General features: G+C 49.7%; 1 protein-coding gene across 1 annotated transcript in view; it reads right to left on the bottom strand.

The window, feature by feature from the left end:
• Positions 1–27,320, bottom strand: part of WNT3 (Wnt family member 3) — a gene marked incomplete at its 3' end in the record, with an annotated part of 51,830 nt that overhangs the window by 7,124 nt on the left and 17,386 nt on the right. The window contains exon 2 of the mRNA XM_080359615.1: positions 4,791–5,032. Within this exon, the coding sequence (XP_080215741.1) occupies positions 4,791–5,032 (242 nt within the window). The remainder of the gene's footprint in view (positions 1–4,790; positions 5,033–27,320) is intronic.

The following is a 27,320-nucleotide window of genomic DNA, read 5'->3' as shown; positions in this document are numbered from 1 at the left end:
AGCTCGTGTCAGGGGCTTAGCCCAGCACACAAGGACCCCGAGAGGCAGCGCGGGCCCAGCTGCGCGTCCTGCACCTGCCCCGCGGCCGTCGCGCTCCTCGCAGCCGCGCACGGCGAGACGTGGCCCCGGCCGGCGCCGCTGGCAAAGGCTGGAGCCCCAATGGGGCTGGGAGGGACCTTTCTGGAGAACTGGTAGCATCTTGCAGCCCAGCAGGTCGGTCATCCCCTGGGCTGCATCCCCAGCCCCGTGGGCAGCAGGTTTGGGGGGATCCTGCCCCTCTGCCCCGCTCTGCTGAGCCCCCCCTGCAGTGCTGGTCCAGCTCTGGGTCCTCAGCACAGGACACACATGGAGCTGCTGGAGAGGGGCCAGAGGAGCCCCAGGAATGATCCGAGGCTGGAACAGCTCTGCTGGGGGACAGGCTGAGAGAGTTGGGGTGTTCAGCTGAGAAGAGAAGCTCCGGGAGACCTTAGTGCGGCCTTTTTATACTTACATTGGCCAAGAAGGAAGATGGGGACAGACTTTTGAGCAGGGCCTGTTGTGATAGGACAAGGGGTGAGGGTTTGAAACTAGATTTAAACTAGAGATTTGGGCTGGCCATGAGGAAAGAATTGTTGTCCCTGAGGGTGGTGAGAGCCTGGCCCAGGTTGGCCAGAGAGGTGGTGGCTGAACCATTCCTGGAGACATCCCAGGCCAGGCTGGACGGGGCTCTGAGCACCCTGAGCTGGTGAAGATGTCCCTGTCATGGCAGGGGGGGCACTGGGGGGGCTGAGAAGGTCCCTTCAACACAAACCATCTGTGATTCTATGATTCTGTGGTCCTGCTGGAGAGAGAGCCAAGGGCAGTCGGGTTGCGAGGTGGCCGGGGAAGAGCCGTTCCCCTTCGCTCAAGATGTGGGGGAATGTCTCATCTTGCTGAGGCTCCTGCAGGTCCCGTCCTGCCTGCAGCTCAGGGACCTTTTCTCTGTCTCAGGAGTTGGTCTCCAGATGCCTGTGGGGTGTTCCTGCCTCCTGCACTCACAGACAGCTCTTTCGGGGCACCATACTTGAACCAAAATCCCAGTCTTTATCACCGACGCAGAGAATGGTAATTGCTCACCCATGCGGAGCAGCAGTAAGTCACCTGGATGTTGGCTCAACCTTGGCTTTGGGGTAGGACTTGGCTGGAAGAGACATTGTCTTTTAATAAAAACTGACCTTAGTTTAAAAAGAAAAGGGAGGGAGAAAAGAGAGGGGGGAAAGCAGGTTTTTCTTCCCTCCTTGTCCCAGACTGCACACCTGCAGTATAAATCATCTTGGAGAATTTGCTTGTAAAAACATGATCTTACCCCACATTCTGGGGTTATTTTCTTTTTTTTAATCTTTTTTCCACAGCCCAGGTTAGGAGAAGACACGCACAAAAGAAAACCTGCAGGAAGATAATCAGCGGCCCTAGGAAACCAAAGTCTCACCAGCTACAGCTGCCACACGTTTCATGCAAAAACCTTGTCTGAATTTTGGGTAGGGCACCGGGGAGGGAATTGGGCCAGGCGGAGGGCTAAGCCAGGGGGGTGTTCAGCAGCCCCCGCTTCAGTCCCTGTGCTGTATTTGCTGTTTATGGCTTTGCTCTGAGTTTGCAGCCGCGCAAGAGGGTGCGAGAGGAGAGATGGGAGGCGCACGGAGAAGCTGGTGAGAGCAGTGAGACGAGGACGTGGTGGCAGGACCGGAGGCAGGATCCCTGCAGGTGGTGCTGGGCGATGCCCCCGGCTCCCGCGCTGACACCAGCCCTCGGCGCCGGGTGATGTGCCCAAGAGGAACCAAGAAAGGCTTGAACCCTTGTGCCGTGAGAGGGTCCCTCTCTTTCCCACACGTCGCTCTTCAGACTAATCTCTGAATTGAAGCAACTGTGATTAACGTTTTTGCAACTCCTTTAAAATGAAATTATCCTCAATTTCTTTTCAAGCTGTATTAGAAATGATTCTTCCGTGCTATTGTAGCGAGAACTACGCCTTTGAAGTTTTTTCCAAAGTAACTTCAATCTACCTAAGGGAGCAGTAGATGAGATTAACCTAAATGTTGCTCTTTGATACTTAGAGGTGATTTCATCCAGGTAGTTATCATAGCTTAAATACTGGCTATTTTGGGCTTAGTGTTTCATGCCTGTCGGCCTAATGCACAGCGCAAACTGCAAGAGTGATTCTCATCATAGTTTGAGTCTCACTATGAATTAATGATTCTTAGTTTATGGGGTTACACCCCTCCATGTGTCCTGGAAGCCAAGGAGTGAGCACAGCCACAGCTGACACGGCTCAGGGCTGGGACAGATGTAAAACACGCGGCCGGGGTGATCGCAGATCCCAGTTCCAGGTTTTGGGCTCAAACTCCTCAATTTCTGCTGTGGCTGCAACCAAGGACAACGGGGCCACAGCTCAGTTGATGCTGTGACAGGAGTGCCCAGCGACCCCATCCCCCCAAGCCGGGATGAGCCGCATTGCTCCCCAGATTCATCACAGCTAACGAGATCTATCAGGGCCGGAGAAAAGACCATTTATTGCCAACATTCTCTCTTCCTTCAGCTGAGAAAGCGAACTTTGGGAATCGCAAAGGCTTTCCTGGTGTTAGACATTCCTGCATAGATGAAATGAGACCAACCCCGTCTCCGCTCATTAATTTTCGAGGCAGCGGTGAAAAGACATTAGCACATTTTAGAAAGTAAATAATAACCACAATCAAATGGGTTGGACTTTGATGTATCGCTATTTGCAGATGATACTGTTTATTTTTAACTGTTCTACTTACTGGTTACTGAGACACCATAATAAATACATTTTTGAAGCTAATTGCCTGACAGTGCTGTCTCGGAGAGTATCGATGCGTCAGGGTTTGATCGGGAGAGCTGTATAACAAATGTGCTCGATAATTTTTCTCCATCTGTCAGAAGAGTTTCAGAGCTATGGGTGATATTTTACGTTGTCAGCCCGGAGTGCACAGCAGTGTTGAGGCATGTCCATGCATGGGTCTTTGCTCTAGTCTGCAGCTGAAAGGATCTTAAAATATTCTTCATAAATTCAAAGTTAAGTTTGCTCATTATGGGGAGGATGGTTCAAATCCAATTTTTCAGTGCTTTCATGCTGACAGAAATGGTGGTGAGAGATATTCAGTGCCTGAATGCCATAGCAGTTCTTTCATAACGTGTTTGAAATTTTTTACAGTAGCTTTTAATTATAGTTTTTAGGAAAATTTCAGATCTTGTAGGTGCTGAAGTTTGGGCAAGCCTTGGTGACAAATTTTTTGACAGTAAATACAGCAGCTAACTCAAAATACATCCTGGTGAAACAGAAGGGAATTGAATCTCACGTCCCTATTAGCACTCTAATATGACTTTATGATCCTGATTTCTGCAAGAAATCACTTTAACCCAAATGAGTCATTTTCACTGAAATATACTGCTGATGTTTCAGGAAGCTGTACCATTATTAGAAGGCTGAGGCTTGAAAAAAAATATAATGAACTGTTTATATGCAGAATATTACAGCTTTATAAGAAAGATTCACTGGGAGATATGCACATGCCAGGAGACTGTTGGGAAACAATCTAATGTCCTGGCTTTCATCCCTAATATCTCAATTTTCTGACAGACTGTACCTTAAGATACCCATTTCCAAAGTGTCACTGGAAAGAATAATTTCTTTTAGATAAACAGGCTTAATTGGACTACAGAGACTCAATGTTTGTCAGTGCCGAAGAAGTTAAGCTTTGGAAATGGTTTTGCTTGCATTTACGGAGCTGTGAAACCAAGACGATATCTGCAGACGTCCCTCGTGCTGAACTCAGCGTGGAGTCAACAAAATCCATGGGGCTGGATGGAGGGGAGGCACGTTTCTTATCCATCACGTGAGTCAGTTTCATGGGAATGCCTTTTAATGTAAGGTCTTGGTTTGCTAACTGGACATCTGAGACATAAGGTAGGTTGTTGGTCGCCAATGTCCCCCAGCACCCTCCTTTCAGGGCATGTTTGGCTGAAGGCCCAGCTGTCTTGGGGCCCAACATCTCGCTTTTCTCAGTGTAACGCCCAGGCTGTGACCTCATTGGCAATCCCAACTTTATCATGTTTCATTAACGTGCTTCCAGTGTGCCTGTGGGTCTAGAAAGTTGGCCTTTGAGGAGGGGGTGATAAAGAGGAGCAAGCACGTGTGTTTGGAGAAAGAAGAGGGAAATTACATTGGTTCTCTCCCGTTTGTTCTCAGCTCGGACAGTTTTGGGCTCACTTGTGAAAAGCTGTGTTGAAATCCCAGCTAAACATGGTCAGAATTCCAACTGTGGCTTCTCAGTGTTAGTGGGAAATCTGGCCTGTTGGCTTCCTGGGGAAGGCAGGGGATGCTGCAGACTTGTCTTGGTCCCAAGGAACTTGACCACAACCCTTCTCCCTGGTTTTTCCCCTGGGTCTGCTGGGCCCTGTTGTTTGAATGTGCTGCTTGCTCTGGGCAGGGAGGATGGAGCCCACGATTCCATGGCGTGTGAGCTTTCATGGAGCTAAACCTTCCCCTTCCTGCTCTTTAACCTACCTGGCCCTACTGAGAGCTCCCGTGATGGAAGCAGACCCTTCTCACATTACCCCTCTCAATGTAACACACCAAAAAACCAACAGAAAATAGGAACTGGAGAAATTAGTGTTGAAATTAGGGACATCTGACCCTTTCCTCAACATGTCCCAGTGAGACACTCATGGTGTGTCCAAAAGCCAAGTGGAGAGGTGAGAGTTCTACCCACCCTGGCAAACCCGTTCCCCCACGATCCCCTGGCTTCGCTCTTTACCTTTGTCCAGGACGGGCCCGAAGATGGCCAGGCTGTCGTCGATGGTGGTGCAGTTCCAGCGGCGGCCCCGGAACTGGTGCTGGCACTCCTGGATGCCCAACTTCACGCCCTCGGCCACGCTGGGCATGATCTCGATGTAGTTGCGGCAGAAGCGGAGCTGCTTGGGGACGAGGCCGGGGATGGAGCCGCAGAGGATGGGCTGGGACCCCAGGGAGCTGTACTGCTGACCTAGAGCGAGAGACCTGCAACCGAGAGACGAGAGCGTGACGCTTGGGACACCAGCCGGCACTGCCCATCCTGTCCCTGCGACAGTCCCAGCGGGAATGTGATGAGCCAAGGTGAACCAATAGCTGAGGGAGATAAAGTGCTGAAAAGAGGGATTTCATAAGAAAATAAGAGACTTCCTACTGAATAGCAACAATGTGAAAAGGGCTTTCACACCAGGAGACACTCTGGTCCTTTGTGGCACAGAAGGAGGGACTCAGCTCCTCACATGGAGGAACCCAGAGCCATTCCATGTACTCCCAAGTGTTTGAGACATCCCCACGGGGCTGGTGGATCTGACAAAGGACCTGCAAGGAGCTGTATCTGAGGACAGAACACCTGGAGGTTGGGGTCTCTCAGCTGTCAGGCAACACTGAGTGAGGGTTTCTGAACTGTGCACAAGGTGGGAAGTGTCCTGTCCATTGTCAAGTTCATCAGAAGAGGGATCACCATTTACTGGAGAGGGGCTGCTCTGGGGTCAGTCATGTCAATGCCACACGTACCAGGCTGTCCTGACATCTGTGCACATGCTCCCAGTAGAAACTGAACCACCGTGGTTCCACCATGATAGACATCAGCCTCTAGATGCAGCTCTGATCTGAGCTGATGTGCTGGTGGATTTATAGAATCATAGAATTACAGAATAATTTAGGTTGAAAAAGAGCCTTAAGATCATCAAGTCCAACTGTTACCCAAACACTGCAAAGTCACTAAACCTCATCCCTAAGCACCACATCTCTGCATCTGTCCAGCCCTCCAGGGATGGTGACTCCAGCACTGCCCTGGGCAGCCTGTTCCAATGCCCCACAGCCCTTTGGAGAAGAAACTGTTCCCAGATCCAACCTCAACCTCCCCTGGCGCAACTTGAGGCCGTTTCCTCTGCTCCTGGCGCTTGTTCCTGGGGAGCAGAGCCCGACCCCCCTGGCTCCAAGCTCCTTTCAGGCAGTTCAGAGATCAGAAGGTCTCCCCTCAGCTCCTGTTCTCCAGCTGAACCCCCCAGGTCCCTCAGCCGCTCCATCACACTTGTGCTCCAGCCCCTCACCAGCTCCATTCCCTTCTCTGCACTCGCTCCAGCACCTCAAGGGTTTTCTTGGCATGAGGGGCCCAAAACTGCCCCAGCATTGGCGGTTTGTCCTCCCCAGGTCCCAGCACAGGGACGGTCGCTGCCCTGGGCCTGCTGGCCACACCAGTGCTGGTACCAGCCAGGATCCTGTGGCCTCTTGGCCACCTGGGCACACGCTGGCTCATGTTCAGCTGCTCTCACCAACACTCCCAGGGCCTTTTCCAGCTGCTCTTCCCTGAGCCTGGAGTGTTCATGGGGCTGTTGTGACTCAGGTCCAGGACCCAGCACTTGCCCTTGTTAAACCTCAGACAATTGGCCTCAGACCAACGATCCAGCTGGTCCAGATCCCTCTGTATGACCATCCCACCCTCCAGCAGATCGACATTCCCACACAACTTGGTGTCATCTGCAAAATTACTAAGGGTACACTCGATCCCCTCCTCCAGATCATTGATAAAGAGACTAAACAGAACTGGCCACAATGCTGAGCCCTGGGGACACCAGTTGTGACCAGCTGGATTTGGCTCCATTCACCACAACACTTTGGGACTGGCCATCCAGCCAGTTCTTTATCCATCACAGACACACCCACCCAGGCCATGAGCTACAGCTTCTCCAGGAGAACTCTGTGGGATACAGTGTCAAAGGCTTTACTAAAGTCCAGGTAGACAAGACCCAAGTAGACTTTCACTCATGCGCTAAGTGGGTCACCTTGTCAAGGATGGAGATCAGGTTGGTAAAGCAGGACTTGCCTTTCATAAACCCATGCTGACTGGGTCTGATTGCTTGATTGTTTTGTATGTGCCTTGTGATGCCACTCAGGATGATCTGCTCCACAACCTTCCCCGGCACTGAGGTCAGGCCTTTAATTCCCTGGATCCTCCTTCCAGCCCTTCTTATAGATGGATGTCACATTTGCCAATTTCCATTAAACTGGGACCTCCCAGGACTGCCGATAAATGATGGAAAGTGGCCTGGTGAGCACCCCTCAGCACCCTTGGGTGGATCCCATCTGGCCTTATAGACCCATGTGTGTCTAAGTGGTGTAGCAGGTCACCACCCATTTCCCTTTGGATTATGTGGGTTCATTCAGCTCCACGTCCCTCTCTTCCAGCTCAGGGGGTGCGTACCTGCAGAACAACTGGTTGACTGAAGCAAAGGAGGCTTTATCTCAGCCTCGACCTTTTCCTCATCCTTTGTCACTGTGTTTTTCCCCCCATACGCATCAAAGGATGGAGATTCTCCTTCATTCTCCTTTTGTTGCTCCTGTATTTATAGAAACACTTTTGTTGCCTTTTACAGAGGTAGCCAGATTAAGTTCTAGTTGGGCTTTGGCCCTTCTAATTTTCTCACTGCATAACATAATGACATCTTTGTAGTCCTCCTGAGTCACATGTCCCTCTTCCAAAGGTCATAAACTCTCCTTTCCTTGCTGAGTTCCAGCCGAACCTCTCTGTTCAGACAGGCTGGTCTTCCTACTCACCGTACGCACGGGGATGGACAATGCCCCCGTCTCGCAGACAGACTGCAGCCTCGGGGGTGACACGCTGTGAGATGCTTTTTCCTGCCCGGGGTTGCACAGTGGTGGAGGTGAAGTTCATAGTCAGTGTCAGAGTTCACAAGGATGTACCTGCAGCAGCAGCTTCTCACAGCAGTGGTGGTGGAGGGTTGGCCTGGTGTGCTGGCCATGAGCTCCACACCATGCCGTACATGCAGGTTAGTTATGCCATAGCTCACCTGTTAAACCTGTCTTAATTTTTTTATGTGGATGAGCAGTTCAGTCCCTCAGGGAGCCCACATAAAGCAGCAGTGGCCCCAAGGTAGTAAGAGCTGGGGCTTCCCACGATGTTCTGAGGAACTCCTGTGAGGATCCCTCCTCCCATTCAACCAGACTTGGTCAAATGCCTTCTTCAAACCCCCAAGCCATCTCACAACAGACTTCTCTGCCTGGAAGGCATGACCAGAGATGTGCATTCAGTTTTGGTCCATCTATTTTGAGGTTGGAGTTGTGATCTGTTCCATGAGAGAAGTCCCTGGGGAGGGTGGAGGCTGCTCTTGGTTGCACGTGGTCACACACCCAGCTGGTGACGTTTCTTACCCAGGTACAGGCATCTCTCTGCTTTTGATGACCCAGTCCAAGCTTTCCCACCTTTTCTTCCTCTCTTGCAAGGTCTCCATAATTCCTTAGTGTCTGCTCTTCATTTTTCTTGTTGATGATTACTGAGAGCACCTTGTCTCCATTAATCACCTAATTTTGTTTTTTGTTCTCATGTCAATGAACTTGTGATTTTCCCACTGCTGAACCCTCTTAGACATATATCAGAAATCTTATTCCTCTTGGCCCATCAGCCCCGTCTACCCGGTAGTCCTGGGAAGACACACAGGTCAGGGTGCTGTGGCTGAAGTGTTGCAGCTCTGCTTTGACCTCCTGGGTCTCATGGACCAACAATTTCCTTATATGATGGCTGAGATGTGAAGATGAAACAGAACCTATTTGAAATCCAGGTCAGGGACCCACAGGGCACATCTTGGCTCTAACACACAAGTCACATGTGCTAACGGGGAGGAAGCAAATACTCTAAGAGAGGAGGTATCACAGCGGAAATTTTGGGCTAGACGGAGGGCATGAACAATTTTTAAAGCACAAAACACAACTCCAAGGCTGCCAACTGCAGGAGTGACAGACCCCACACTCCCCTGTCTTCCTTTCAATGCCAGCATCCTTGCTTGCTGCCTGACCTTGTGCTTTTCCCATCATAACAAAGGGAAACAGCCACTTCGTATCCTGGCTCCACTGCCCCAGCTTTACCCATGGAAGGTGATGGACACGTTTTCCCAGCATCAGCTCGCACACGCGAGGGCAGGAGCTGTAAAAGCGAGACAGCTCTGCTTGGCTGGAGCCTCCTTTCATCGCCGCGTGTCCAAGTGTGAGCAGACAGATGTGCACATAAAGGTAGGCTTTTGTGTGTGCGCGCGAGTGCAGTGCGCAACACAAGGAGCACGAGTGCCCATGGCAAACACATGGGAAATCCCTTTTCTCTTTCTCTGCCTAATCCCTTAAATCCTTCAGGAGTCCCGACACTGTCTGTCAGGCCAGTGACTCCTTTTGTTCCCATCTGATAGTGCCAGACACAGCAGAGCCGTGGATCCAGCCGCCTCGAGCTGACTCTCTGTGGTTCCCATTGGTCTGGCGTGAGCTTTTGGAGCAGATTCCCTTTCTGCAATTGCTGGCGGGGGCATCTTGAAGAGGTGACTCATGTCTTCCCATTGCCTCAGCGTGGAAGATACTGTGCCCACCCTCCCAGCTTCATCCTTCCTACAGAGATGGCCAGCAAACTCATCTTCTGTTTGGGCTGCTGGTTGGAAAGACACACGGTATCAAGAGAAATTAGACCCGGCAGTATTTGAGAGTAGCAGAATTTAGCCAGATTAGAACTGTGCCAAGATATACAAAAAGGAGTTTTGAGGATGAACACTAAGAAAGGTTTCCTGCCAGTGAGAGCAAGAGCTGGTAGGACATTTCTTCTTCATCAGGAGACTGGAAGTGGCACAGCTCAGAGCCCCTGGGACTGGGCTGCCCACCCCAGCTGGGCTTTACCAGCCAGAGACCCACCTCCATGAGTTGCTCCTTCCGTGGAGCAGAGGGGCTGAAATCTCCGCTGGGGTGATGCTCTGCTTGGGAAGAGGTGTATCCCTCCTCTGCTGTGTGTGCAGGGCTGATCCAGAGGGTTTGGTCACACATTTCACATTCCACTTTCATAATTAAAAAAAAGGAAAGTGCCAGGAGAGCAACAGCTTCCTGGGAAACAATCTGGTGTGGCCACCCCTTCCCCTTCCTTCTGCAATCCCATAAACTTGTTGCCATCTTTCATGAATCCTGGGAGCCCAGCTGGACAGACAGAAACCTGGGGTTATTTTCCTATCTCAGCCCTAGAAAACATCGACATTTGTGTGACAGGTGTACTACAACCTCCAACGAGCTCCAAAGCGGGGCAGCATCTGTGCTTGCTATCGCTACCTGAGGCCAGTGTTGCAGCTTTTGACTTACAAATATGGGGAGAAAATTTCTGGGATGTGCTGCTAAGGGACTGTATTGTAGCTCTAAACTCAGCAGCTGCAAGCAGATGAATCTGAATAGCAATTTTTCTTTTTTCCCACCCTATCGAGGACACCACCAGCCCTGTGGCAGGAGAGCTCCAGGCTATAGATCTGTGTGTCTCCAAGGGTGCATCTTGTGCCACAGAGCTGGACATTCCCTGTGTTGCAACTCTTCTTGCCCCTCCTGAGGGATCTCCTACAAAAGTGTAGACATGCCATAGGGATCCTGTACCTCACTCTGCCATTTCCCTTGACAAAATTGTTAGAAAGAGCTTTACGTTATCATCTCTGGAGCCCTCAGTGCACCTGGAGATCCACACAGAAATACACAGCTGTGAGCGTTGCACAGAAGATGCTGGTGGTGGTGACTCCGGTGATGGAGGGAGGTCACAGCAACCGCTGTGCCTATGGGACACGCAGGTTAGTGAGTACCATGGGCTCACAGACTCAGCTTTCCTTGGGCTCCCTCTTGTCCCAGAGCTGGAGCAGAACTGTAACAAGAGTATCCTGGTGTGCATCAAGAACAGTGTGGCCAGCAGGCCCAGGGCAGCGACCGTCCCTGTGCTGGGACCTGGGGAGGACAAACCACCAACCCTGGGGCAGTTCTGCGCCCCTCATGCCAAGAAAAGCCTTGAGGTGCTGGAGCGAGTGGAGAGAAGGGAACGGAGCTGGTGAGGGGCTGGAGCACAAGTGTGATGGAGCGGCTGAGGGACCTGGGGGGTTCAGCTGGAGAACAGGAGCTGAGGGGAGACCTTCTGATCTCTGAACTGCCTGAAAGGAGCTTGGAGCCAGGGGGGTCGGGCTCTGCTCCCCAGGAACAAGCGCCAGGAGCAGAGGAAACGGCCTCAAGTTGCGCCAGGGGAGGTTGAGGTTGGATGTGGGAACAATTTCTTCCCCAAAGGGCTGTGGGGCATTAGAACAGGCTGCCCAGGGCAGTGCTGGAGTCACCAGCCCTGGAGGGCTGGACAGACGGACATGAGGTTCTCAGGAACACGGGGTAGTGCTGGAGATGGGTTATGGTTGGACTCGGAGATCTAAAGGGTCTCTTCCAACCAAAATGATCCTGTGATTCTGTGATTCTAAGAGCCAGGTCCCTTCAGGGCTTTGCTATGTGAGTGCTGGATGGTCACAACACCATCACCTTCTCTCTTTTTCTCTGCATCAATTAAATAACAACCGCTCTTCCTAAATACCTTGAGAGCCACAGCTAGCAACACTCCTGGAGGGCTCCAAGGATCTGGTAGAAATGAGGCTCTTTTAAACCATGATATTTCCTCCCACTGCTGCATAATGTCACAAGGCAAACGTCTGTCCTGCTTGTGCCCTCTAATGTCTTGTCCAGGCCCCATATCTATCCTGCAATTCTTACAATGCATTGGGAAAACTATGAATCAGCAGGAGAAAACCAGATCACAGTTCAGATCTTGTTTGCCACCCGCTGTCTTGGAGAAAACCTTTCTCTGCCTGCAAGGTTTTTCATTGTACTATTTTTAGACATATTTGGCATTTTCCAGTTCTGGGCCATGTTCTGCTTAAAATGGACAATTGTACAGGCTGGCATCCCACTGTTCTGCAGTGCAGAGTGGTTCAGGGGTGATACATTGAAATGCACATCGGGAGCCAGGAGTTTTCATGCTGCCTCTTTCTCTTTATTTAGTGCTAGATGAGCCTTTCCCAGCTCTCACAAATGTTGCCCTTTCCCCCTTTCCTTGCAGAGGCACCATCACACACACACTTGCTTCTCAGGTGAGTAAAGGGCTGTGCAAAATCATTGCAAGCGGAGGTTGCAATAAAGAGGTTGAATAAAATCCTCCCAGCTGGAGAGACAGACCCTGTTCATTTCATTATGGTGCATTTTAAACTCTGCCTGGCTCAGCCTGATACAATGGCCAAAGTGTTTTTACCGAGCGGCAGATGTTCATTTGTTAGGAAAAGGGGTCATGGTTTTAAACTGAAGAAGAGTAGATTTAGGTTGGACATAAGAAATTATTTTAGGATGATGGTGGTGAGAGCCTGGCCCAGGTTGGCCAGAGAGGTGGTGGCTGAACCATCCCTGGAGACATCCCAGGCCAGGCTGGACGGGGCTCTGAGCACCCTGAGCTGGTGAAGATGTCCCTGCTCATGGCAGTGGGGGCACTGGGGGAGCTGGGAACGTCCCTTCCACCCAAACTATTCCATGATTCTACACTCAGAGATCATGAAGCTCACCCCAACTTTGTCAGAGGTGTCCTTAGAGGTGAACAAGTGCCTCTGTTCTGACTCTGTTCTGCTGTCTGACCTTTGAGGGGGTACAGTACCTGGTAGAATATTAATGTATTTTAATTCTTGTAATTTGCTGACTACAGCCCTTTGTGAACAGGGTAAGACACAAATTCTTGGGTTTGTCTGAAGATCAAGAGCAGCAAGAGGGAAATTTTTGCAAGTCAAAGCATGCAATATATATGCACGTATGAGCTTGAGAAATGCCAGGTCTTGAGTGAATATGGAGATCAGACAAAAAGATGACAGAATTCAAATAAGGAACATAGTAGTTTACTGGGGAGCTGGATAACTTTAATGAATCCCATGCTTTTGCTCATAAATCACACACTGTTTAACCTCTACTGAACCTGTCTTGAGTGTTGAGCTTTTCTGTAGAGTGGTGGCCCATGTGTATTACCGTTACCCCAGACTCTTGACTGAACTTTGCAACCATTTGTGTGGTCTACAAAACAGACAGGATTTTTCTTTCTTACTTTTAAAAAGAGGTTCAACTGCCTAAGCATTAGAGTCTGATCCCCATCCAAGGGCGAGTCCCATGGACATGAGCATGGGTGCAAGGTTTTGCTGTGTTACTGCTCTGAAAAGACTCTGTAGACTTTACACACCAGTGGGATTGTGACCTCTTGAACACAGGAGCTTTTATTCCAGTTGATGTGTTTGAAAATTACCTCATTAAATATTGTGTATAAATTGCATGATCTGCATAAAATTCAGCAGCCCACAAGGCCAGATTCTGTCCAATTAAGATTCTCCCTTAATTTAGTCACACCTAAGGGCTAGAAACCTTTCTAAAACATTCATAAAGGCAAAAGTTCACCTCGGAATCACTCCCAAACTTGTGACTGCTTAGAAATAGGCTAAGCATCCCACTGAGAGCTCTTCCGAAGAGACAGCTCAGGGTATTCATACCCCTGTAGGTCCTGGGTAATTTTTATTGTCCATGCAACCCAGTAGTGCCTTCTCTATGGTTTGTCTCCTACCTGCAGCTGCAGGGCCCTGTTCCAGCAACCTCTTCTAGGAGGGCTTAATCCTTCCCCAAGCACCTCAGGACACAGGTGTTCCCACACCTGTGGGATCTGGAGGAGGGGATCAAGTGCACCCTCAGTAACTTTGCAGATGACACCAAGCTGGGTGGGAGTGTCTATCTATTGGAAGGTAGAGGGTCTGCAGAGAGATCTACCCAGCTGGATTGATGGGCTGAGGCCAATTGTCTGAGGTTCAATAAGGGGCAAGTGCCAGGTCCTGGACTTGGGTCAAAACAACCCCATGAACGCTCCAGGCTCGGGTAAGAGCGGCTGGAAAGTGCCCGGCAGAAAAGGATCTGAGAGTGTTGGTGAGAGCAGCTGAACATGAGCCAGCGTGTGCCCAGGTGGCCAAGAGGCCACAGGATCCTGGCTGGTACCAGCACTGGTGTGGCCAGCAGGCCCAGGGCAGCGACCGTCCCTGTACTGGGACCTGGGGAGGCCAAACCGCCAATGCTGGGGCAGTTCTGGGCCCCTCACGCCAGGAAAACCCTTGAGGTGCTGGAGCGAGTGGAGAGAAGGGAATGGAGCTGGTGAGGGGCTGGAGCACAAGTGTGATGGAGCGGCTGAGGGACCTGGGGGGTTCAGCTGGAGAACAGGAGCTGAGGGGAGACCTTCTGATCTCTGAACTGCCTGAAAGGAGCTTGGAGCCAGGGGAGTCGGGCTCTGCTCCCCAGGAACAAGCACCAGGAGCAGAGGAAACGGCCTCAAGTTGCGCCAGGGGAGGTTGAGTTTGGATCTGGGAACAATTTCTTCCCCAAAGGGTTGTGGGGCACTGGAACAGGCTGCCCAGGGCAGTGCTGGAGTCACCATCCCTGGAGGGTTGGAAAGATGTGGAGATGAGGTTCTAGTCTAGTCTAGTTCTGGTCTAGTGGTGGACTTGGCAGTGTTAACAGTTGGACTTGATGATCAGTACTTTTAAATGTCTTTATCAATGACATAGACATTGGGATCGAGTGCACTTTCAGCAATTTTGCAGGTGGCACCAAGCTGAGTGGTGGAGTTGACACACCTAAGGGATAGAATGCCATCCAGAAGGACAAGCTCAAGAAGTGGGCCCATGTGAACCTCATGAGGTTCAACAAGGCCAAGTGCAAGGTCCTGAACATGGGTTGGGGCAACCTCCATTATCAATCCAGGCTGGGGATACCAGGATGGAGACCAGCCCTGCCAAGAAGAACTTGGTGGTGCTGGTGGGTGAAAGACTGGAGATGACCTGGCCATGTGTGCTTGTATCCCAGAAGGTCAGTTGTAACCTGGGCTGCATCAACAGCAGTGTGGACAACAGGTGGGAATTGATCCTGCCCCTCTGCCCCACTCTGGTGAGACCCCCCCCTGCAGTGCTGGTCCAGCTCTGGGTCCTCAGCACAGGACACACATGGACCTGCTGGAGAGGGGCCAGAGGAGCCACAGGAATGACCCGAGGCTGGAACAGCTCTGCTGGGGGACAGGTGAGAGAGTTGGGGTGTTCAGCTGAGAAGAGAAGCTCCAGGGAGACCTTAGTGCGGCCTTTCCAGACTTAAAAGGGACCGAGAAGAAAGGTGGAAACAGACTTTTTAGATGGATTTGCCACTGCCAGCAGTGGTTGTGTGGCCATCTGGAAAGTCCTCACTGACTTATCCCCTCCTCAAGTCTGTTGGAAAAGGGAAGGAGTGACCTGCAAAGACCCTGCATTGGCCACTCAAAGTCTAACGGGTGATCTCAGCTCTTGGCTCAGTTCCTGATGCCAATGCCGGGGCTGGCCAGGCCACCCTCTGAGGTCCCTGAGTTGGGGGTCCCCAGCCAGTTTCCTAAGGCTCAAGAAGCCTTGTCCAGATCACTGCAGGAAAACCAAGTGCCCACGAGCGCACGGGCGGCAGAGCAGGGGGAAGAGGCTCGTCCTGTAGGTAGACTGGCAGAGGCTGGTTTATTTTAAACTCTGAGCATTTAATCCCTGAGAGACATGAATGGGAAGGAAGTTAACGGGTGCAGTGATATGGCAAAAAGGGAAAGCCAGAGCAGGAAAAAGCCAGGATGAGGCTCAAGGAAGCATCAAGGTGAGCGTTGGAAGGGGGCAGCTGGGGAGCAGCTTGCCCTGCTCAGTGTGGATGGGTCTCTGTGAGTGTTTACACTCAGGGGTATTTGCCATCATTTTATGTATTTCTCATTCTGTGATTTCAACCATGAAAAACATTGCCAAAAGATGCTCAGTAACCACAGAGCATCCCTCCTAAAGAGCATCATCTTGTTTGTGTTTTATTTTCTTCTATAAAAGTCAGTATCGTCAGTGGGATGTGGTTTCCCTCTTTACCTTTATAACGTGCATCCATATTGGGCAGGTTTAACGAAGCTGTAGGGACACATAGGGTGAAGGGGAGATGCATAATTAAAAAACCCAAACATTTGGTCAGGGCTTATATCATGAGGTGGTTTCTTAGCTGAAAGTAGGAGTTAGACATGGATGGTGTGGTAACTTTTTTCAATGTCTGAGCCCCAGATGTGTTGTCTTCAATCTCCCACTGATGTACCAAATAATTTGTGCTACCTTTACCCTCTCAGATGCCTGAATTTTGCAGATGTCTGCTGCTGCTCACATGGCAGAGGGGTGCTTATCTCCAAATTCAGTTCTGCTGGACTGATTGTCACGAGCAGCCACAAGGAGCTCACACCCACACCAGGGTGAGCCCGTGGGATCTTCTTCAGCTGAGCACATTTGGGTTGGGATGAGCACACGGCGTGTGAGAAACGCCTGGCTGAACCCTGTCTCTGACAAGGAGATACAGGCTTGGTTCCTCAGGGTGCTGTCCCAGTGGTGGGACAGTCATTCTGGGGCAGGACCATCTCTTTCTGAAGTTGCTTCCAAGCATGCAGGCTTTGTGAACCTGGTGTTTCCCCCACTGAAGCCTGGTGTGCTCTACCTGTGAGGTTGACTCTTGTTTGCAGTCACGTTCCCTCCCTTAGGCTAAGGAGCCATCTTACACAGGAAGAACTTATTTACTGCCATGCCATAATCTCCATCTAAAACACCTCCAAATGTGAGACCTGACCCTCAGTGAGCGCTGGCCCGTGCGGCTCCTGGATATGATGAACCAGTGCCCCTGGGTCTGGCCTGAGCAAAACGTGTCATAGGAACCCCTGTGCTCTGAAACCACTGGAACAGGCTCAGAGGGAGTTCACAGACCTCCCTGACGCACGGCACCCCAGGGAGCCCCACTCTGGTGCGCGTGGGAGGAAGCAATGGCCTGCTATCAATCTGAGCAGGTGCAGAGAGTGGTTGAGCTCTTGCTCAAAGACTCAGGGAGTTTTGGGGTTGAGAGGAGAAGAGCAAATGCAGAATAGAAGTTGAAGGTGTCCAGTTGCGAAGGGTGTTTTCATAGAATCACAGAATGGTTTGGATTGGAAGGGACCTTAAAGAGCATCTCATCCAAACCCCCCTGCCATGGGCAGGGACACCTCCCACCAGACCAGGCTGCTCAAAGCCCTGTCCAGCCTGGCCTTGAACGCTTCCAGGGATGGGGCATCTACAGCTTCTCTGGGCAACCTGTTCCGGAGCCTCACCATCCTCATGGGGAAGAATTTCTTCCTTATATCTAATCTAAATCTGCCCCTCTCAGTTTAAAGCCATCACCCCTTGTCCTGTTACTACAGGTCCTTGTGAAAAGTCCCTCTCCAGCTTTCTTGTAGGCACACATTAGGTACAGAAAGGCCGCAATCAGGTCTCCTGGGAGTCTTCTCTTCCCCAGGCTGAACAACCCCAGCTCTCTCAGTCTGTCTTCACAGGGGAGGTGCTTCAGCCCTCTGGTCATCTTCATGGCCCCCCCTGGACTTGCTCCAGCAGGTTCATGTCCTTCTCATGTTGGGGCCCCAGAGCAGGACGCAGCACTGCAGATGGGGTTTTACGAGAGCATAGTAAAGGGTGAGAGTCACCTCCCTCAACCTGCTGGTCACACTTCTTCCTTTTCACACTTCACCACAATCATTGTAGTGAAAAGGATTCAGCTCTTCCAGGGTGAAAAACCTCACATTTACTGCTGTTTCTGATCCCACAACCATTCCTGATCCACTGGCCTGCAAAACCATCAGGTTTCCATGCTAATGTGATGCTGCCCAAGAAGACTGTGCTACCGTCCACCCAGCTGTGTTGAGCAATGCTCAGTGTAGATTCTCCAGCATGTCAACAACAAGATCTTCCCTGCTCCACAGACCCCTAACCTTGCACCACTAAAACGTGTTTTAAACTCTTGATTAAATAATTTGAATTTTTTTGGGGACCATTTGTTTCTTTATACAAGTTTCATTCACAATTTCTTACGGTGAAATGGCTGAACATGCCTAGTTTGAACCCAAATCAGTGGTTTCTCTCAACATCAACAAGGCAAACCACTTACTGAGCTGTGTCAGTGTGGGGTCAGCACATATTGTCCACTTGTCCTTGTGGTGGTGACACAGATTGGGAACTCTGCATCCAGTTTTAGATCCACTGGTGAACAGGGATGTGTAGAAAGTGGACAGTGTCCAAGAGATGTGACCATGCTGGTCAGGGGTTGAACGGCTGTGTAGAGGTGGACAGAGCTGGGCTGGATTAGTATATGGGAAAGGAGGCTGAGAGTTGTCTAATAACAACCTGCAACTACTTGTAGGGCACTTGTAAATGTGATGGAGCCAACTCTTCCCAGTGGTACTGGATGATATAAAGGAAAACAGGTAGAGCGTGGAAGTTTTGGTTGGGCATTAGTAAAAATTCCCATTCCAGGTGCCCAGCAAAGTGGGAGGGGGTCTCATCCATGGGAGTTTGTGGGGTTTAGCTCAGCAAATCCCCTGCTGCCCTGGGATGGTGCTGGGGATGGCTCTGCTCCAAGGGATGCTGGACTACAGACCCATAAGTGTCCCTTGCCACCAGCTCTGCTGTGACTTGGCGTAAGAGGCTCCGATTTTGGGGCAGAGGGGGAAGAATCCATCCCCTTGGTGGCATGACATGAAGGACAATGCTGGCAGGGGCTGCATGAGGGGGACAGGACACAACCTGGGACTGAGAGGGAGGATGATGGGCGAGCACATCTCCTGGGAGCAGGATGAAAATTGCAAACATCCGTACCTCAACAGCTACACAGACACAAGCTACAAGAGAACTACAGCACGATTGTGCTTTGGGTCAGCATTTCAGTGATATCCGCCCATTCCTTGTGTTTGCTGCCAAGGCAAACTAGCAGGCTGCATTTCCACCAGAAGACAACCTCATGTTTACACATGCATGAGAGCTGTTGGCTGGACACAGCAAATTCACACACTAGCCTGTTTGCAGAGACTTGTTCAAATCTTGTGTCCTCTGATGGGCTGGAGATGGCAACCATCATCTATGAGAAGTATCCTTCTTCAGACAGGACCATGGAAAATTAACAGCCAGCTCTGAAATGTGCAGAATGCTGCAATTAACCTGAGCGTGGCTGAATTACTGTGAATCCGTTTGTGCACCACTTGGTCTGTGGGGCAGGAACAACGAGGTCTGTGGGCTCTGGGTGGGATCAGTGCCTCGCAGGGATTGCTACCAGAAGAGTTTAAGTTCTTTGATGTGAAAGATTTTATGCAAATATTACCAGTACAAACAGGTCCAGACTAAGACCAGAAGTGGCTTCGATGGGTGAAGGTTCACCTGGGTGATGAGATGAGTGCAAGGGCCAGGACATGTTTGGTGCTGTTACCCAGTGTCAGAGTTTCAGAAGACATTGATTTCTTAACTTTCCTCCTAACCTGAGCATGGCTGATGCCAAACTGATGTGACCTCCCTGTCACTGGGACCAGGTTCTCTTCTCCACTTTAAACCCCGGGTGGTTGTAATCCAGAATTCCTGGGTAACTGGTGGAGAAAAGCAGGCAGTGATAGGGCACAGTTGATCTAGTCCATGTCAAGTTACTGTAGAGGTGAGGTATCACAGTCCAGAAAAACTCTATTGACTTCACAGAGAACTAGGGAAGGACTTCTCAAATTAGGTGAGATTAACCCACCTTTGAGTCCCAGTGCAATGCACGTGGGCTTTACTGGGTAAAGGCTGACTACAGAGCAGAATGGCCAAGGGCAGACCTCCAAGATCTGATCAAGATCTGCAGTGAGATTTTTGCCACATGAACTGAATTAAATCTTGTTGTTTTATTCATTTCTTTTCCTTATCTTCTTTTGTCCCGTAGGCATGGCACGAGCTGCACTCCTATGTTTGAGCTTGCCACCCATCACACACATCCCTGCATCCCCTCTGCCACTACTCAGGGCAGTTTTCACAGTCCAGGTTGTAGCTAGGCTGGAATAAAATAAAATAAAGTGCCTCACCTGTCCTGACCCAAGACCCAGATGTTCCCCCTGCCACTGACTCTGCTTTTGGTTTTGCTGAGTTAGTGTTCTGACAATTTAGCAAGTCAAATTGGTTTTGTCTTTGATCAAAAGAGATGCCACACCTGACACAAGGGAATGGGTGGGGGAGTGCTTGGTGGGGAGCACCAGGTGCTGGCAAAGGGACGTGGAACAGCAGGTCTGCCCCTTTCTGAGATGGGTGAGTTGTTAGACTGACTTTGCTGCATCACGGAGCTCATCCCTTAGGTGGAAATCAGCTGAATTTGGCTGAAGAAATGTAAAACCCCTGGAGGACACCTGATCTGAACTTCAGTGTACATCCTTTAGGTAATGCAATTACATTTGGAATATGCTAAGCCCATGAATACCTATTGAAAAGGCAAAAGATACTGCAGAATGCCAAAGGATAAAGCTCTTCAAGAATGATCTTATTGGAGGCCACCACCCGCCCGTGGCTGCCCAGCTGCCCTCTGTGGCACTCTGCTTTCCCCTTGCAGTGACAATACCTCTCTTTTCCCCCATTTTTGAGGCAGAAGGTAGGATGAACTGAGTTAGGAAGTAGTAGGATGAACTGAGTTAGGATGTGGCCAGCTCCAAGATGAGGCTCAAGCCAGAATCAGGCTTAAGGTATCGTGACTCCCTGGCACTGACCAAAACCATGGGCAGCAGCCCAGGATACCCCTGATGCTACTGGGGCCTGGCCTGCACCTTTCACAAAACACCCCTTTTTGATACGTCTGTTGATGTAAGAGCATCTACTCAAGACTGCAGTGCACATGTACTATTGGGGCACGTCAATGCCTGGTGACAAATGTGACTTCTCTGCTCACGCAACAGCCACACAGCACTTTAATGAAGCTGGTGTGGGCTGTGAGTCGTAGCCATCTACAATGGTATCTCCATGAGAATGCAACCATCTCCTTTGACATTCAGCAAAGTTAAATAAGACATCCAAGGGGAAAGAAGTCAGTGTCATGTTTATGAAATTGGATTACTCAGCTCCCAGGCTCTGAGGTTTGCCTACGGCTTCCTTCCTGGGTATATTAGGGATGGTTTTGTACTTCTGTTGCCTTCATTGAGTTCTGGTGAAGTGTGTGCTGCCTTGTTCGGTCAAGAGCACAGGATGCTGCAGCCATTACTGCAGAAACTGGAGTGTTTTAAGCCTCCTTCTTGTTGTAAATAGGATGTTAAACATGGAAAGGGGACAAAAGAGCAATAGCAGTGAGCTGAGGCAGTGGCTTATGTTGACAGTTTGATTAGTCTATTGGAAAGACTTCTGAGAGATTATTTAGTTACAGTGAGAAGAAGGGGAAGATTAAGACACTCCGTCCAGCAGAAGAGGGCAAGACAATGGCTGGTGAGTGGGAATTCAGACCAGCAGAATGCAAAGGCACAAGTTTCAAAGAAAAAGACAAATGTCCAACACTTGTTGCAGATTCTGTAATTCTGAGGGTCTTCAAATTCTGAAAAGAACTGTTTGAGCCAATACAAATGAATTCCTCACTCTTGGGGTAAAAGGATTGGATTCAGTGGTTGCAGTACACAGCCCTGCCTGGCTTTGCAAGGAGGGTTTTTTTTCCCCTGTCCTCTGAATTCGTGACCACACGGCCCGTGTCTCATTGTGATTTCTGCCGTAATGGTGCTCTGCACATATCAGTAGTGACTGCACTGACAGAAGCAGCAAAAGGAGGAGGATGCGCTTGGGCAGCATTAGAGGAGCTTGGATCCAGCTGTAGTGTAAGGGGGGGCTCCGGGGAAATCAGTGTTCCTTATTCTTCTCAGGGAGGGTGGCAGAGCCTGGCCCAGGCTGCCCAGGGGGTTGTGGAGTCTCCTTCTGTGCAGACATTCCAACCCGCCTGGACACCTTCCTGTGTAACCTCATCTGGGTGTTCCTGCTCCATGGGGGGATTGCACTGGATGAGCTTTCCAGGGCCCTTCAACCCCTGACATCCTGGGATTCTGTGTGATTTTGTGATTCCCTCTCTAAACAAAGGCTGACTCCTCCATCAGCATTCATTAAGATGCCCTTAAATTATCAGGTGATGCACATGGAAGGACATAGGAGTACTGTACGGAACAATTTTAAGCCAACTCAGTAATGTGAAATAGCATTATGATAACTGAGAGTCCCTAGTGCAGGGGATGGAGGAAGGATCCTGGGTTCCCCAAATGGTTGTGCTGAACACCCTCCCAGTGCAATGGCACATGATGCTGCAGTATTGCCCCAGTCTGCAAACACCAGTGGAAAGCTGGGAGCTGCTCCCACCACCCCAGGTGACCGGCTCGTTCCCTCCTGTGTCCTGCAGTTTTTGTCTTCTCAGCACCCTTTTCACAGTCTCAGCTGGAATTTGAGTCCTAATGGCTCAAGAGCAGACACAAATTATGCTACAGGGCCTAGAGCAGTCCTGTGTATCAAGCTGGGCCAGTAGCATCTTCAACCCCATTTGCACAGCTGCTTTTAAATCTTTCCCAAGTGGGTAAAGCCATTTGTATAGGAGATCGATGTCAGATCAGGATTTCGCTTGTCTCCTTTTAGGTGATATGGACCATTGTGGATTGTGGAGCCAGGAGTACATGGCTGTGCACTCCTAAGAGGAGTCCAGGCACCTGTATGTGCTGGAACAACAGCTCATTGCTGATGTTGCTGTAGATCTGAGGAAGATCCATGGTTTTTTTTGTCCGAGAAGCAGAGATTAATTTCTCACAAGACGATGGAGAGCGCTACGCACCATTACTGAGAAAATACTATGGCAAAATTATGTCCTGGGCAGGAATTCCTGCAACTTGTACTAAATTCCTGTTGCACTTTGTTGGAGTGAGAAGACTCCTAAGTAAAACAAAACTGATTCCTGATCCTCAGGAATGTTCTTCATTGTACAAATATAAACTCTTCCTCAAGTCACACTGAATTACTCAGTAGCGAACATCACTCCAGTTCCCTAAAAGCGTGTTGATAGCTAAAGAAATAATGAAAGTAATATGCTTGTATCAAGCACAGAAGGAAGAGACAAGGACGACAAAGATGTTGGTTGGTTGTTAAATGACTTATGCACAGGAGTCTTAATTGCACAGCATAAGAAGATAACCCCCTCATTGCCAGCAGCTCTTTTTAGAGGCAGAATTACTGTGTTGCTGGACATCGCAGTGTCTTAAGTGGCAAAAGCAAGAAATAACAAGGCTGGAAGAAGGAGGTTATAAAACCACTCAGTCTATCAGCATTAATTAATATTAATTTCCCTGCAACAATGAGATATTGTAAGATTGCACGTATGTATAAAGTAGGATTGTCAGATTATAATTGCATTTGGTAAATGGTTTAAAATGACCTCTAGAGAAGAATACTACAACATCCAGAAAATCCTTAATTAACAGATCAGAAGAAACAATTGGAACGTGTAGTCTGACTGCTGTAGAGCAATTTAAGAACTTCTCATATCCCCTCAGTTTGAGGTCTATGACTTTCATCTAGTTAAAACAACAAATAGGGGTACTTTTCATACTAGAAAGTAGATGCAGGGCAACCAGACTTGAAGTACAGCAACCACCAATACTAGAGTATGTTGGTGATGCTTTTGACAAGCCAAATTTTGTAAACTTCCAAGGGTGAAGATGGCCCACCTCCACAGGAACCTGTCCCAGAGCTGTGCCATCTCCTTGAGAAAAAAGTGTTTCCTAACGGCCAACCGGAATCCCTGAATAAATGTAGATTTGTTACCCTTCTTCCCCTCTAGTCAGCACTTGCGTGGCCACATGTGGAATCCCATGTCCAGTTTGGGGCTCACTAGTACAGGCACGACATGGACATACAGGTGGGAGTCCAGTGGAGACCACCACGATGGTCAGGGGCTGCTTTGAGTAGGTCATCCAGATCAGAGACCAACAAATGATCCCTTCAACCTAAATTATTCTATGATTCGATGAGCACTGACAAAGCCTGGCATGGTCACCCACTCAGAGTGTGGCTGTGAAGTTCATAGTGATGGATGCTTTTCTCCCAACTGTAGATATTTAAAAGCAAGTTGTCAAAATTGCAGCTGGTTGTGCTGGTTCCTTCTCCAGTCAACAGAGAACAGGCACATATGGGAAGTTACTTTCCATTGCACTGCATGAAAAGCACCTGAGACTGGAGGTTGACCCACCTGCACTGATGCCTCATCGATCAATTCATGTTGAAGAGATGGCTGGCATAGTGAACTAACCCTTAGGTGTCCCCATTATGGCCATCTCCACCTAAGCAAGTCACTCAGGCTCCCTTCATAACAAATGAGGAAAATCATGTGCTTTAAGAACATGAGCCACTGACCTGTTTTACCTGTTTAGCTCTCGATGAGGTTCTCTGGACTGCAGTCTAGACATGTGGTCTAGACACTTGGTTTTAAATCGTGCCTACACATCTGGCTCAGATGGCACTTGCTGACTTTTCACCCCCAACAGAGCTGGATGAGACTGCAAGCACAAACCATGAAGGGTGCATTATCTTCTAAAAGGCAGGGCAGGAGAAGCCAATATGCTGTTAGAAAAGCCACAGAGAAGTTTCTCACACAAGCTAGCACAGGAACGTGTACCTTATCCACCGCGATGCCCTGTGAAAGCCAGAAGCCTGCCCACTATTCACAGAGCAACTCAGAAAATCTTGATGGTCATGGACGGTGCTGTTTATTTCTCATTGCTCAGAGAGGGTTTGGCTATAACAGAAATAATAATGCTCAGACAACAGACTTGCCCAGGGATGAGCTGGGTCCCACTATTGGTGGTACCACTGTGAGTACCACCACAGTACACCCTCCTCTGCACACACAAGTGCTTGTGCAGGTCAGTTATATGTCAGTAAGTGAAGTGGCATTTGAGCTTCTGGGCAAGAAGGAGTTTTTCTATTAAGACGAGCAGATTCAGAGGATGACACAAGGAATGGAGTTAAAGGGGTCCAGGCAGTGAACATTTAGCTCTGTCTTGCAATCCTAGATACGGTGTGGGCAGGTGAGGGGACTAAGGAGCATTTAAATGATGTACTTGGCCTGTGCGGAGCTGTGAAACATCTGTACAGCTGATGGAGGAACAAAGATGTTTTGGGATTGGAGCATCTGACATACGAGGAGAGGCTGTGAGAGCTGGGGCTGTGTAGCCAGGAGAAAATAAAGCCCTGGAGAGATCTTAAGTGGTGGAAGACAGTGGAGAAGATGCAGTGAGATGCCTCTAAAGTCTAGTGATGGGGCAACGGGGACAAACCGAAACACATGAAATTCTGTCTGAACATATGAAGATTCTTTTTTACTGTGAGGGTGGCTGAACAATGGAACAGGTTACATGAGAGCTTGGTGGAGACTTTATCCTTGGAGATACTCATAACCCAATTGGACACAGTCCTGGGCAACCTGCTCTATTTCACCTTGCTTTGAGCACGTGTGTTGAACTAGATGATCCCCAGCGGCCACTTCCAACTTCAGCTGTTCCTTGATTCTATGACTAAATACTCAATTCTTTAGCAACATACCACAGGTTTAATGCTGAAAGACCAAAATCATCGCTGTGGGGCTTTTGGGACAAATCTGACTGATGCACCCCTGGGATTCATCATGCTATGAGGGGAGGATGGAGAGACACAGGGTGGGGTGGCAAGGGGAAAGACCACAAAGAGAAAAAGGATATACTAGATGGTTTGAATGCCATTGCCACAGAGACAATGATTCTTGCAATCGCTCCTACCCATTTGCCTGGTTGAGATTTCTTAGGCAGTTGGGAGCTGGAGTTGTCATGTGCCTGTCCAGAGCCAGCACAAATGCTGGGGCAGTTCTTCTTACCCTCCTCCCCATCTCTCATTTCTCTTCTTTCCTTCCTGTGTCCTCCCTGGTCACTCCTGAGATGGGAACTGTCAAGGCAAAAATCTCAAATGTCCTAACCTCATGCTTTTTTAATACCTGACCTAGAAAGGCTGTTGTTTCCAGTTTGGGTACTGTTGAAAATCTGACCCTAAAAGACATTATCTTTCTGATGGGAGAAGGTCTCACCCCAAAAACGTCTTCCATTCACACTCCTTTCACTCAGTCACAGCTTTCTTCCTCCACAAACCTCCCAGCCGTGGACTTTCCTCCTTCCCTTTGATCTGTTACTCATTGCAACCCTCTTGCCTCCTATTGTAATCTTAACTATCCCTTCTCATGTCACCAACGCCTCTGCTTTTCTTTTCCCAACCATCCTTTCCCTTCCTTCTCTGCCTCCAAGCCCTATTTCAGGTACTGTAATGTTTCTTTCTCCTGGTCTTCATGCACCTCTTGCCATTTGTGTCATGAGCCTTGTCCCCTCCCGTTATCCTCAGCTGTTGTGCCCACATCCTTGAAGGGACAACCTGGCCACATGTCCTTTGCTACTGTCAACCCTCTTTGCAGTGTCCATATTGCCTTTACTCCCCTGAAGCCCATCTCTTTCTGCATGATCCATCCACATCCACCATGCTCCGTGTCTCCACACTAACACATCACCAGCCACTCTGTTCTTAGGATTGTTTTTCGCTATTGTTGAGTGACTGCTGCTTCCTCCCCAGACCTGCTTCTCCTTTCTGAGCTGGGCACGCCTGAGCCCTGGCAAAGTCCAATTCCAGCCCCACTACTGTGACAAATGGCTTTAATGCCCTGCTTGACTGTGGGGTGAGTGAGCGGGCAGCAAGAGGCACAATTAACCCACCTCCAAATCTTGTGGAACTTCCTGAGGTGTTTCCTCAATTGACTCAATCAGACAATGTTCACGTTTGCGTATGTTTTTCGTATTACCCCACTTACCAGGATCTGGTGATGGTGACCACACTGCCTCCCTGGCCCTAGAAGGACCTTTGGAGCAGAGCAGGACAAGAGGGTCAGCAGAGAGGGGTCATGGCTGCAGCACTGATGGCTTTGGAGCCTGCTGGTGACATGAGTGATTGCTGGGGGGATCCAAGGACAGGACCTGAATGCTCCTTGGATCAGACTGGATATGATTCACAGTCCAGCTGAGACCTTTGGACCTCAAGTGGCCTTGTGGAGAAGTTCCTCTCCCAACCCAAATAGAGGAGGGAGCTTTGTCAAACTGACAGAGAAAGCTCTGGAGACACCTTATTGTGGCCTTTCTGGTACTTGAAAGGGGTCGATAAAAAGATGGGGAAAGACTTTTGAGCAGGGCCTGTTGCCATAGGACAAGGGGTGATGGTTTGAAAGTAAAGGAGGGAGATTCAGGCTGGACATGAGGAAGGAATTGTTGTCCCTGAGGGTGGTGAGAGCCTGGCCCAGGTTGGCCAGAGAGGTGGTGGCTGAACCATCCCTGGAGACATCCCAGGCCAGGCTGGACGGGGCTCTGAGCACCCTGAGCTGGTGAAGATGTCCCTGCTCATGGCAGGGGGGGCACTGGGGGAGCTTTGAATGTCCATTACACCAAAACCATCCTGTAATTCTAAATCCCTCCTCTCATTTTTGTGGGATTGCCCAGCCAGAGGTTGGGGTCAGACCTGAGCTGTTCACCTGCACCAAGACCATT

This window comes from Nesoenas mayeri (genome assembly GCF_963082525.1).
Source record: "Nesoenas mayeri genome assembly, chromosome: 26".
Lineage (NCBI taxonomy): Eukaryota > Metazoa > Chordata > Aves > Columbiformes > Columbidae > Nesoenas > Nesoenas mayeri.
This window is presented reverse-complemented; position numbering and strand designations above follow the sequence as displayed.